Source organism: Galleria mellonella, unplaced genomic scaffold (genome assembly GCF_026898425.1).
Source record: "Galleria mellonella isolate WM207_F2 unplaced genomic scaffold, CSIRO_AGI_GalMel_v1 utg1260, whole genome shotgun sequence".
In the NCBI taxonomy this organism is placed as follows: domain Eukaryota; kingdom Metazoa; phylum Arthropoda; class Insecta; order Lepidoptera; family Pyralidae; genus Galleria; species Galleria mellonella.
In genome coordinates, this window is record NW_026441985.1 from 1,033,630 (window position 1) to 1,047,332 (window position 13,703).

The window sequence follows — 13,703 nt, forward strand, 5'->3', positions numbered from 1 at the left end:
AATATCCTTCGGTGTTTCATTGTAAAATTTATTTATAGCTCGTGGTAAGCATAGTATGTTTTCCTTTCCTTCCAATTCATAACAGCCATTGTACCCGAGCTCACTCATTAATACAACCAAGTAATGAATGATCAAGTATTTTTATAATATGCTTTTGCTTTCTGTACCAGCATCAAATTGTTATTTTTAAATTTGTATAATAATTCTTTTCTATTATTTCAGTGGAAACCGGTAAAGAGGAACCTGAAATTACTGAACACATGGAGTACCACAGACTCGGTGAGTTTATACTAATTACTAGCTATTTTTTTTAATAGATGATAAAGAATGGCAACTTCGTTTATTCAAGGGGTAGTATCCAGGGCCGTAAAACTGTTAATAAAAAACAGATCAGCTCTTAGACCTCGGTATACAATAGCGAGACGTCAATGAGCAATAATAGTTCAAGCTTAAAGCTCGCTGGTTTAGTACGGATACTTTTTTTAATCTTCTACCCATACTAGTTGCTGTATATTTATGTAGAAAGAGAATGGCATATATTATCCTACATCTGTGTCCACTTAGCGCATAGATTAAGAATAATACTTGCCGTATTTAGTCTGTCCTTTTTTATAATTTTCTTTTATATTATATTGTCATTAGATATGTAATGATCATCTTTGCCGAGAACCTTTTTAAGTAGGCACTTTACAACTTATAATTTTTTGTCGAGTTGTAAAAGTTTAGTAAACAAGTCCATTTAATTTAATCACTTTGACCAGTTAAATATTCATGTACTGATAGACAAATTTTTTCGTTATTTACTTCTTCTGTTCCTTATTTTTTACAGTTTGAAGATAATTATATTATAGGTTGTCTGTAAGAGATTGCTTTTAGCGATAAGGCCGCCTTTTTTATATATTATTATTATATTTTATAATGCACACAGCTTTGTTTGCGTAAAACAGCATATAAAAACAGCATATGTGCTAAATTAGGATATAACCTATCTGCGTATCAAATTTCCTTCAAATCTGTTTAGTAGTTTAAGTGTGGTTGAGTAACAAACTTACAAATATTCCTACATTCATCGTTACAAATTTTTATATTTATATTTAGTAGGATTAATGTTTATAGAGGTATTTCAAGTATAAAACATTTTTAAGCTATTTAGTTGCATTTCATTTTAAATTATACATTCCGGTACAACGTGAGGTCACAAAGATGTAATTAGTGTAGAGTTTTAAAAGGTAAATGGCACATGTCAAGCTTAATGACCGCACTTGAACCATCAAAAGATTGTAAATTCGCTGACACACGAATCATCAATATTAGTAATCAACTCAATGTTGTAGTTGTTTTATTGTTCACATATATCATATAAATTCTGTTTTTACTACATTTAAATATTTAGTAATATCTTATAAGTACTATATGTAACCTGGATAACAACTCAATTAAATTCATGTGCCAACTACAGGAATTTTTAATATACAAAGTTAGATCACGTTACAAGACTTTTTACTAGTCGTAGATATTTTTATAACATTCACATTCTATGATAAAATGCCTATGGCGGTAACATTATTAGGTTTTTATCGAATTTTTGAGTAATTCTATTTTTTGGGAAATATTTTTTTGTTATTGGGATAACAGTAGATTTAGTTTTAAATAGCTGAGAGGTAAAATTATAAATTTTTCAATCGAACAATTAGGACTCTTGAATGCAGTATTCTAAAAATATATCTAATTTCATTCCTTAATCATGTTAGGAACTTTTTGATGTAAATATATTTTTTATTGATTTAAATTTGCACAACAAACAAATTTATTAAATAATCCTATTGTGGTGTGATGGGTAAACAGAACGAAAACTTTTCCATAATACAAATTGACCTTGGCTTTGCTTATGAAAGAGATTGATTTTTGTTTAAGTTAATTTTATTAATTCACTGCCTTTAAATGAAACAAAGTTTCTTAATTGGTTTTATAATACTACTTAAACTCAATTTCATCTATTTTTAAGCGACTTCTATAATAATTGAAGAAATTTCTCAATTCATCTAACTAATGCGATTACGACATCAGTCTGAATTAATTTTGAAAGTATAATAGTTGTTTATTTTGTCATAAAATTAATTATGTTATTAACCAGGTGCATTCCGTAGCTATGCCCATTTGAATTAGTACATAAAGTATCCTATGTGCTAAGGGTATAACCTACCCAAATTTAATTAAAATTCATTCGTTCGTTTTTGCGTGAAAGAGTAACAATACATCCATCCATCCATCCAACGTTGCAAAATTTCGCATTTATTATATATTTTTGTTTTTTTTTTTATACAACTTAGAATGGCAAACAATCTGACCGCCCACCTGATGGAAAGTGGTAACGCCTATAGACATGAGCAGTACCATGGACATAATAGAGTATACTGTTTCGCCCATGATACGCCCATGTGTTGCCATTCCTGAGGACTCGGGTGTTATTCCTCTGTACCCTGTAAATTCACATCATAATTAATAAGATTAATATGCGTCCAATAATAATAATAATTTATTTATTTGCTGAAAAACACGGAATACAGATGCTAGTAATAATATGTTATGAGCATGCGTGTTTTTCCAAAACCTTTACTTTTTAAATACTAATGACAAAATATTATGTGGGTATATATTATATAATATTATAAAAAACTGTCGAGTACGAAGAAAATCAATTTAATATTGACTATGATGTCGAGTGTCGCGTAAAATACACACAAAAATATACATTGAGAAATTGATCCTTTAAATACGACTCTACTAACTTACGCATATCGACCGTGGCATAATGTTAATAGTCCACTTAGATTTAGATAAATCGTATACTACTACTTTCTCTTTTCATTTAAGAGTTTCCTCTTATCGGTGCAATTAATTCATGCATTTTCTTCCAGCTAGCTCTATTCCACGCCATATCTTTAACCTCCCTGTACGACATGACGCCTAGTGTTTCCTTTATCTGTCCCATGTAGTTACTCCTCGGGCTTCCCTTGCCTCTTTTGACCTCTATTGTTCTTTCTACTATGCTCTTTTAAAAAGTGTCATGTCGTATAATACTACAGTAAATAACAAAAAGTTAACTATTATTAATTACTAGTTTTTCTCCGCAACTACGTACGTGATTTTGAACGTAGGAAGGTTGATAAATAAGAGCTTCTAAATGGCATATGAAGATATAATAAACACCAGTTTTAAAGTTAGAACTTTAGGAATACAACTGTGAAAATTGCATCAAATTTGGTGTAGTAGTTATTGCGTGATGCCAGAATAAATATACAGGCAAACAAAATGTCTAAATATTATTGATTTATATTGCTCTCAATAGGACCCCTCATATATTTTTTTATTTCTTAAATGTCTTCTATGTATAGACACTATCTTGTTATATTTTTTATATTAACGAAATTATTGACAGTGGATTTGGAATATATTTCTCTGTTACACAGTATGTACAATTCTTGCTTCTAAATGAGTTATGAAGAAAAAAAGCCGGAAAAGATGGATGGACAAAATTTACTTTTACCATAAAGAATCTAAAAATAGATTCGATACCCGTGGTAGCACTTATCCAAGTGGAATGAAGCCATTTACTGGGTCATCCATTTATAGAGTGATTGAATCGCGAAGTTGTTATCGCAGAGAAAACTTGTTTAGCCACTAAGTATTACCAACATAATAAGTTGAAAATAGAATCTTCTAATATTACAAATGTGGTAGTAGACATGTTTTATATTCACATGTTTTATTCAGTAACGCTTGAATGGTTTTAAATGAAAGTTGGTATATGAATGGAGCGTACTGAATTAAAATATAAAATACACTTTAATCTAATCTAAATTATGTGGATAAAAATGCTGGATGGAATAGTGAAAAGTATTTGATTCCTATTTTTATTCGACTATCTTGGAAAGTAGGAGAATATCATATAGCATATGTGGTACAGCCCAGTAGGTACCGGTATAGAATAGAATAACCCTTCCTTTCCCGTGATGTCATAAGAGGCGACTCAGGGAGCTTATAAAGGAGGGATGAGCGGCAGGGTCCCTCTTAAAACATCAACAAAAGCCAAACAGCGGTTGCCAACCAGACTGCCAAGCGTGGCAAGTACTGGCAACCCCCCTCCACCCCTATGTGGGAGGCCTATGTTCAGCAGTGGACAGTTAATGGTAGATATGATAATAATATTATATAATGATGTTATAAAATATGTTTTGTGGTCATGAACCATAAACAATCTTGCAATATTATTTCACCAGAGGGAGACTTTATACAAAAGTCGTTTGTTTGGGTATCTCTGTCTCATTGGTGTTTCTATCGTGAAGCAGTTGTGTTTGTATGGCTGTGTTTTGGTTTGAAGGGTAGGATATGGCAGTGAATTTACAGGGTACAGAAGAATAACATCTGATCCTCAGGAATGGCAACGCATGGGAGGTATCATAGGCGAAATAGTATACTCTGTTATGTCCATGGTACTGCTCATGTCTATAGGCGACGGTTACCACTTTCCATCAAGTGGGCTGTCAGCTTGTTTACTATTCTAAGTTACATAAAAAAAAGTAATGTGTTTCAAAAAATTATCGTTATTTTATAAATACGTTAAAATATGCTGATTTATGTATATATTATGCTTATGTACTTAATATCTCAAAAGTTTCATAGTGTAGTAGTTACCGTAGTATCACCTAACACTTATAAGTATTAACATATTACCCAATCTCCTAAGGCTATCATTAAAGGATTGGGCCCTTATCCCCTGGCCCATATGTTAATACATTTCTAACAGTCTTAGCAGAATTCTAACAGTCTTAGCAGAATTATATATCTAACTATGTTATAGAAGCAATGGAGTTCGTGTATTAACAGCCTCTAAAATTTATACCGTTATGTACAATAGCGAGGTCTAGTAAGAGGTGAATCTTGATTACAGTATTACAAAAACATTCTTAGAGTGATGCAGCCCCTTTAATGATGCCACCGACGCCACTTGGGATGTTTTTTTAATACCGTTAAGCGATTTCCGTATTAGTATTAGCCTATGAATGCCTGTAGTACTAGGGGCATTACGCGCGCTTTGTCGACCCTGATGTAATCTCTTGGAAAAACTTCAGACAGGGGAGCTCATTCCATAACTTGAGTGTTCGTGAGAGGAAACATTTCTGAAACCTTATTGTACTCGACCATCTAGGCTCTAAGGTATGGGGAATAATATATAATATAATAATATATTTTTCATTATCCAACAAAATATATGTTGAATTACATTTCACAAACACATATCACAGTTTCGACACGTATTTTGGTAAATACGTAGTTTATCTGTATCCTGTGACTTCAACTGATGAATCAATATATAAAATATCTTATGTATTAAGTTCGTGTACCAAAATTTATTCAAATCCGTTCAGTAGTTTTTGCGTGATAAAGTAACAAACATCCATCCATCTATGCTTAAAAACTTTCGTATTTATAATTCTAATGGGATATACAATTAATACAATATTATATCGAATAGTGGATGATATAGACTGTTATATCGTATTAATATATACATCAATATTTATATGCGTCGATTCACACAGCACGCTAACGTAAATAAATTAAATTGTGCGACTGGACTTGTGGTAATATGCGTGTAGTCAGAATGATATGGATGTATGGAACAAAAAGGGCTCTGAGGGAGCCTTTTAATCGATTAATATTTTCCACTGCTTCATAACGCTTTACGTGGGATGTAATTTAGTTCATACTCTCTATATTCTCTATCAATAAAAAAATCTTAATAGTGACAATGAAACCGTATAAAATTCGACAATAATTACCTATAGTGTTTCTCGAAGACTTTTTATTACTAAATACTCATTTTTAAGCCATTTCCAAAGAAAAGAAGACTCTTTCCAAAGAAGAGGAATTTCTTTAAATTTATGCTTTGCGTTTAATCCTGAAATTTACTATTCTCTTTGCAATAGATAGGAATAACTCTTTTTTCTATTTTGCAACAGTTACAGCTATCGTATTTCTTTACGATGCAAAACAAAAATAATTTAAGCACACTGGTGCAAAAAAATTGTCTGTTGCTAATCAAAAATAATATTTACAATATGAGTCTCCACAAATCAAATCGTAGGATATCTATGATACATTTTATCGTTTATCAGTGCATTCGTGACTGAGGTTGGTTTTTTATGAAGCAATATACATATACCTGTTTTACATAATGGATTTAAGCTTTGTTTGTCTCAGTTAACAATATTTTTTTTTGTTTTTATATTTTTTAAATATATATATATATATATATATATAAGCCGTTAACTGTCCACTGCTGAACGTAGGCTTTTCCCATAAGACGGGGTTTGCCAGTAGTTGCTACGCATGTCAAGCGGGTTGGCAACCGCAGTTAGGCTTTTATAGATGTTGTAAGAGAGACGCTGCTGCTCATCCCGGGAAAGGAAGGGGAATAATCTTTTAATTTAAAAAAGAATAATTATTATTGCTAATCCACATGTCAATAATAATATTTCAACTCATTCATTCAACTCTCGTTTAAATAAATGAACTAATTTTGTCAAGTTGTAAGTGGTTCTTGGAAAACCCCCTAAATTGATTGCCACTCAATAAATACGAATATTGATCAATTAAAAACTTTGCTGAGAAATAAATAAATGCTTAGCTGCTTACGACACTCTATATAAATTGCTTTCTTTAAGACATTTTTCTTGACTAAGTGAACTGGAAACTAATTTAAAGTCAGACCAAGTTGTTCGGATTCATCGCTCATGAATATTTTGATTAGATTTATTATTAATATTGATATCACTTGCGTATACACTGCCTATGATGTGTGTTTAACTTTGTAATAATATTCCTTGTTGCACTCAGAAATAAAGTAATAGTATCAAATATAAATAATGGGACCAAAGTCGAACTTATGTTCAAAAGAGAACTCTTTTAGTCAATCAAATACAATGGTACAGGGAATTTATTGGCAAAATCAAACAGAAAATTAACTCTATAAAACAATTTTTTTCATTATATATTACATTGTCATTTAGAAGACTTTTTATCTTTGGTCTCACTTGGGTTACTGTTTTTTTTTATATGTACCATATGTTTTACGGTTCTGGATACAAGTCCTTTTGATTCTCTTCTTTCTAGTTCGAAATGTCGAATCTTGGCACTATTGATACTAATGTTGACACTTTTTTACAGAGTTGACAATTGTTAGTTACAAATCTGAAATCTTTGCACTAATCACATAAACGTGTGTGTTAGTTTTATAGTTATAGTTTAGTACACTTATCATCAATTTGTCACTTTTAAATTTTCTTAACAATATTTAAAATAAACTTGTACATGCTTGAAAAACATGGATCTTGATGATTGTTTTTCCAGTGCATGCCTTTATTAACTTTTAAATCTCGTCTATTATTACTGTCCTGTCCTATCCATATTTCCTGCCACCATCAAGGTTGCACGATGTTATTTTTTATTTTTGCTAAATGTCAAATATCTTTTATATATAAATCAATACGATTTCTTTCACTTGTACCCAATCTTTTAACATTACAAACTTGTGTTGATTTTCACTACGTTTTGCCATGTAATGACAACGTAACAAAAAAAAAAGAGTCCTCTGCGCTTAACTTTTCTTTCTTTCCGTGGTAAATTTTATCGTACTTATATACCGCAGAACGGTTAAAAATTTTTTCAAGACCATTTCATGTTTCTCCAAAATTTTGCGAATAAAAAAATGTTTTTTAAAAAAAGTACCCAATCTTGCAACGCTGATCACCAAGCAGCTTCAATGGCTGTTGAACGTTGTAAAATTACTGGATAGTACTATATATGTCTATAAGTGGTTACCAGTTTCTTTAGTATTGTTTCTTTAATGCACAAATATAAATGTACTCGTATAAGGCGCTCTTAATGCTAAAAGCATCTCGCTCAACTAACCTTTAGAACTTACGTACATATATTGATATGTACATTTCAACATATTTATACTTAAGATTTCTCTTACCTAAATTATCCACGGTATTATATATATTTTGCAGTGTAAAGTACATTATATATTTCAATATTGGCCTCTAAAACACCTACTTTTAAAGCAAGCAACCCCTAATATGCGTAATATATTTATGATTGAAGGTATCATTATAAATATATTATTCGATTACTTTGCACTATATCAGAAAAAATCCCATTATTTTGAGTACATACATACATTTCTATTTTACCTTTAGTTACCGTATAGTTAGATGTATTTTTAACAGATACGAGTTAAAGATACATTTAACTTTACGTTAACTAAAGATAAAGTAGAAATGTAGGTCAACTGATAGTAGCGGTTAACTATTCGTGATGCAAAGATAAACTTTCAGTGTGGAATGGAGAAAAGAAATTGTATTTGTCTTTTTAAAGTCTCGTTGGCGTCCGCTATCGGAACAGAGCAATGAATACTAAATATGTACAGTGACCGTTTATATTCCTTGAACGTGGTGAAAATTTAAAAAGCCCTAATGTATACCTGAGTGGGAGGGAAGAAGGATTGTTCGTAATGGGTAGGTTAATCCCCATTGCTATCAATATACCCTACCAGGTCGACCTCCGCGCGGTTCCTCCTGGAAACTATCGTGACTAATTTATTGTTGAGTTCGTCACAATGAGCTAACTGACTTGCCTTTTCATCCTCACCTATCATCTCGTACTGGTACCCCGCCAATGTATACCAATAGCACAGGCGAGGTTACCATGCCCTTTTTCACCAATAAAAAAAAATCTATTCCTGGTCTGTTTCTGAGAAAATAGCCATAAATATCTATAATATGTATTAATATTATAATCAATAAGTAAAATATATATACCAATAAATTAATTATACAAATAAAAATATTGTAAGACTAGTTTTACCCGCGACCTCGTCCGCGTAACTAGGATATGTTTACATAACAAGATGAAAAGCCTATATCCTTCTCCATACTGTATAGTATGTGTATGTGTAAATTTCATAGTGATTGGTTAAGTCGTTATGGTACTATAAGATAACAAACAATCTTAGATTTATAATAATAATAAGGATGTACCTAATATGGTCGGTGAAGTATAGACATTCTGAGTATTAAGTTCATTATAACGGAAAAAGTCAAAAATGGCTTTTATGACTTATATTTGAGTTTTCTTTATACGTACTTATGTACTATTATCATATTTTAAATATTTTACTGAACTAGGTGTTATTTTACGAGAGTCGATATTACCTACTGGTTAGTTACTTAGAATAATTTTGTCATACCGTATGTGTGCAACTGCCACTCGAAGATTGAATACTATTATTATTAGCGGAAGTTCTATAACCTTTCATGTTAGCCATCAATCCCCGACCGCCATTACGTCCACGCATTTTTTGTGACACATATTTCACCTCTAAACGAGACATTTTTAGGCAAATATAACATAGGTAATATGACACGTGTGGCAAAAGGTGCGTGAATAAAATGATGGTTGGAGATTGATGGCTGATACAGAAGTTTGAGAAACTTCTGGTAAAAATAGTGGTGGTCTATTTTTAAGTGTTGGCTACATAATATGGTACACATACTATACAATAATACACATACTATGGTTATCGGAATTGAACAAAGTAATTCTATTCAAATAATCAGAAAATAAAAAGATAATAAAATTAATTATATTATTTTGATTTGTTTTGCATCTTTTACATCATAATAAAGATGAAACAAAAAGGTGGTGCGTGATGTTCCTACTCAGTTATCAAATAAGAGAGAAAGAAGAGAACGGAAAAATATATAGAAATTAAATTTTTCCACTAATATTTAAACAAATCCAACTATACATAAAACACTGACTATTAACTACTATTATTCACTACTTTTTTATCTGTGACTTCGTTTATAAGACTATTTTTTGCCTCAGTTAATTAATATATTCCGCATATGTAGATTATCTAACAAAAAATATTTTCCATACCAAATAGTACGTGTACCAATACCAAATTTCGAAACGATCGGTAGAATCAGTAAATGGTAGTAAATCAACAGACAAATTTCCTTTCGCATTTATAATATTAATCAAAACTAAGTATAGCTATAATTTTAATTTTTTTTTAATTTGATTAATTGAAAATGAAATAATTTAGAGGCTATTGATAATTTAATAGATGCAGTAAAGACAAACGGCGAGCTGGTGTCGCGATTGGAACAGCACGCGTCAGCGGATTCGGCGCCTGGCGAGAAGCCCCATGTACACGCGCAGGCGCAGCTAGACGTGCCCGCTGAGGGCGTGCACCGCGTGCTCGTGCAGGATGGCGCGCACGTGAGCGTGCAAGATGCTACCGCCGCGCCTACCGCTGCTAGTGAGGAACAAACCACTAAGGTTAATATATTAATATTATTAGAATAACATTTCCACGAATTGTTTTCCTTTTAAGACATTATCGAAGGATTATTTACATTTGTTTTTTTTCACGCAATCAATTAAAGAATAACTTGGAGGTTATAAACGTACAAAGTTCCACCAAGTGCCAACAAATAAAATAGCATCGTTACTTGCTAAATAAAGTAAATTTAGCAAGTAACGATGCTATGCTAAACACGTTATTTATCGTCAATATATTAAAGTTCATACTTATTACGTGACGATTATCACTTTTCTTCAATAAGTGCGCTAAATAGCATAAAAAAAGAAATAAATAATATCAACATAAATACTCCAATTCTATTGACTTTATATTGAAGTTGACTATGTCTCTACGTAGGTGTTCCATGGAGCGGCTCGTTTGGTCCAGCCAGGATCTGCTACTAATAATCCTCAAAATGGGCATTCAGCAGCACGACGCGCCTTTAACGCCGACATCACTAAGGAAACAAATAATAACGTATGTATATTTGATTTAAAACAATCAATAACTGTAGAATGAATAATTAAGATTGAATTTTAAATATAGGTACTCGTATGTATTTTGTAAGTGTATAAAATATCGTAACGATTATAACATACCAGTATATTGCATAAAGACTAAGAGAAAAGTTAGTCTCTGAAGAATACGTACATTAAGAAGACGAATAATGAAAATATATTCGCTGAAACTTACATACGTAAGGACAGTATCCTTTGACCTTTAATTCTCTCTATTTAACTCATTATGAGTAAGGCCTGAAGAGATATATATACATATAACAGAAAAAAAATTGAAAGAAATAAGAACTATAACGTAGATCTAAGAGATTCACAAAATAGGAGAATTAATGACATGAAATAAAATTAATTTTGATAGAATGAAGGTAGTTTTAGATGAAAGAGGTTTACATTTCCCATATACACTTTGCTTTTATGTCGATGTGCAAATTATTAACAATATGAGAAATTTACATCTATTCTCCATTATTACCCATAACAAATCGTTCAAAATTAGACTACAAATAAAATTCTGTAATCACAAAAACCTAACGCATAATTATAAAACCACTAAACCGATCCCATCGTGAAATTACGATAAATTATGTATGGAAGGGAAGACCTTTATAAGCCACTATTAACTAATTGTGGAGACCAATTTAACGATGCTTGAACTCGATCGGTCTGCGATTAGTGAATTAGAGTTCTTCCTAGAACTAATTTCCTGCTAAATTGTCCAATAAATAAGTCGTGTAATCGTTGAAACACAATTATTTATTACTTTTTTTTTAATTTTATATTTCATTTAAGTTGCAATTAAATTGCTTATGGTATTCTCTATCTGCTAAAATTTTTTTTCCATAAATTGATAAGGTAGGTAAATGAAGTGAATAAAGTAGGTAGTTTTTTCATTGTGTTAAGTCCCAATAGTGTATTTAAAATATGCGTCAACAACACGAGAGCTTAAAATTAACTAGGTAAAAAATTTTATGTTCTTTTGAGAAATCGATTCTGGAAACTATAGAGCATTATTAGATATAATCCTGTAATATATAATAATATAATAATGCATAATAATATGGTCACAGCCCTTAAAAATAGTGAAAAAAAAAATTTTTTTTTTTTTAAAGGCACAACGATTCTTAAAGGCGGTTTAGTTACAATATTTGTGTGTAATTTTAAAATTTATACTATATATTAATAAATAAAATATACTTATTTCAAATATTACTATTTAGATGGACCATTACTCTTCCTACACTGGAGTGCAGTACTCTCCTTTGGATATGGCGGAATACGTATTTTGGACAGGTGACGAGCGTGGTGTCACCGCTTCTATCGAAGACTTCCTTCAAGAAGGATTGGTAATTATTTTTACATCTTAATTTCTATAACAGAATCAGATATAAATATTTTATCATAGACGTTATTCGATAAAAACATAGTACAAAAAGACCAGAAATGTTTAAAGCCTTAGAAACTCGGCTATACTTGTATATTTCGTAAGAAATTTATTGTAAAAATAGATAGATTAGAAGGTTTACTACCCTAGATCAAAAGATAGGTATTTTGATTACTAGATTGGTCGTAGTATATCGAAACATTAAACTTTTTTGTCAACTAAAGTTTCTAATCAAACGTTTGATGATAAATATCGTTAACAAACCTTATTAATATGAAATATGGTGCGACACTTGTCTCTTATAATTTTCAGGATTTGAGTTCTATCATCGTCACCATTATATCAGTCGTTAACTGTCCACTGCTGAACATAAACCTTCCCCATAAGGGGACTTTTGCCAGTAGGTGCCAAGTTTGGCTGGCGAGTTAGCAACCGCAGTTAGGCTTTTAGTGATGTTTTAAGAGGGACGTTGCTGTCCATCCCTCGAACATTCAGTTCTCTACATTACCTCTAACAATATGTAAGGGAAAGGAAGAGCTGGCCTATACTATGCTGAAACCACTCATACGCCAGCAAGTTCTATCATACTGTAGCTATATTAATATATATGTTATACATATTATTTTTTAATCAATCACTACACGGAAACTAATATGTATTATTAATTACTCATTATTTAATACTAAATTGTTTTCTATAGATGACAAAGGAAGAAGCAATCGCATTCCTGCAAGAAATAAAGTTCAATATTGATTACCTGCGCGCCCATTACTCACAAAACTTGAAGGCGGCTGAAGAGTCTGCTCAGCAAGAGAAACTCCGAAACATGCTTATGGAACAAGCGAACGCTAAGGTATGTATAAAGAACAGAAGTAAATATACATATAATAATTAAAGATTGTGTCCCATAAAAAGAACCGACTTCAATTGTGACAAAACTAATAATTTTGATCTAAAAACTAAACTATTGAAGCGATTTTGATAAAATTTCTATGGGACCAATCTGTAAGTATATCCTTTCCGATATAAAAAACAATTTTCCAAATCAACAAATATAAAAAAATACAACGGTATTGAAAACATTCTTTTGAAGTCGGTTAAAAATAAACGACTGATAACAGCGGATAGTATATTCTAAATAAGCTAAAGAATCATAAGTACTGATTTAATTTATCATTAAATATCTATTAAATTTCGCATATTTTATTACATTTAGGTCTTAAAGTATATCGTACCATTAATATCATTTAAATCTAAATGTAAAAATTTATGAAGTTATTTGCATATTCTGTTCCGTTAAAATTACTGAATTGAGTTTATTTTGGAATTCAGTATTCAGAAAAACTATATCGAAATGGTTACAATT

At 31.2% G+C, this 13,703-nt stretch overlaps 1 protein-coding gene across 1 annotated transcript in view; it reads left to right on the forward strand.

Moving 5' to 3' along the window:
* LOC113515306 (uncharacterized) overlaps positions 1-13,703 on the forward strand; it is a 131,085-nt gene that overhangs the window by 100,737 nt on the left and 16,645 nt on the right. The window contains exons 5-9 of the mRNA XM_052899996.1: positions 223-279; positions 10,199-10,413; positions 10,796-10,915; positions 12,174-12,299; positions 13,038-13,190. Of these exons, the coding sequence (XP_052755956.1) occupies positions 223-279; positions 10,199-10,413; positions 10,796-10,915; positions 12,174-12,299; positions 13,038-13,190 (671 nt within the window). The remainder of the gene's footprint in view (positions 1-222; positions 280-10,198; positions 10,414-10,795; positions 10,916-12,173; positions 12,300-13,037; positions 13,191-13,703) is intronic.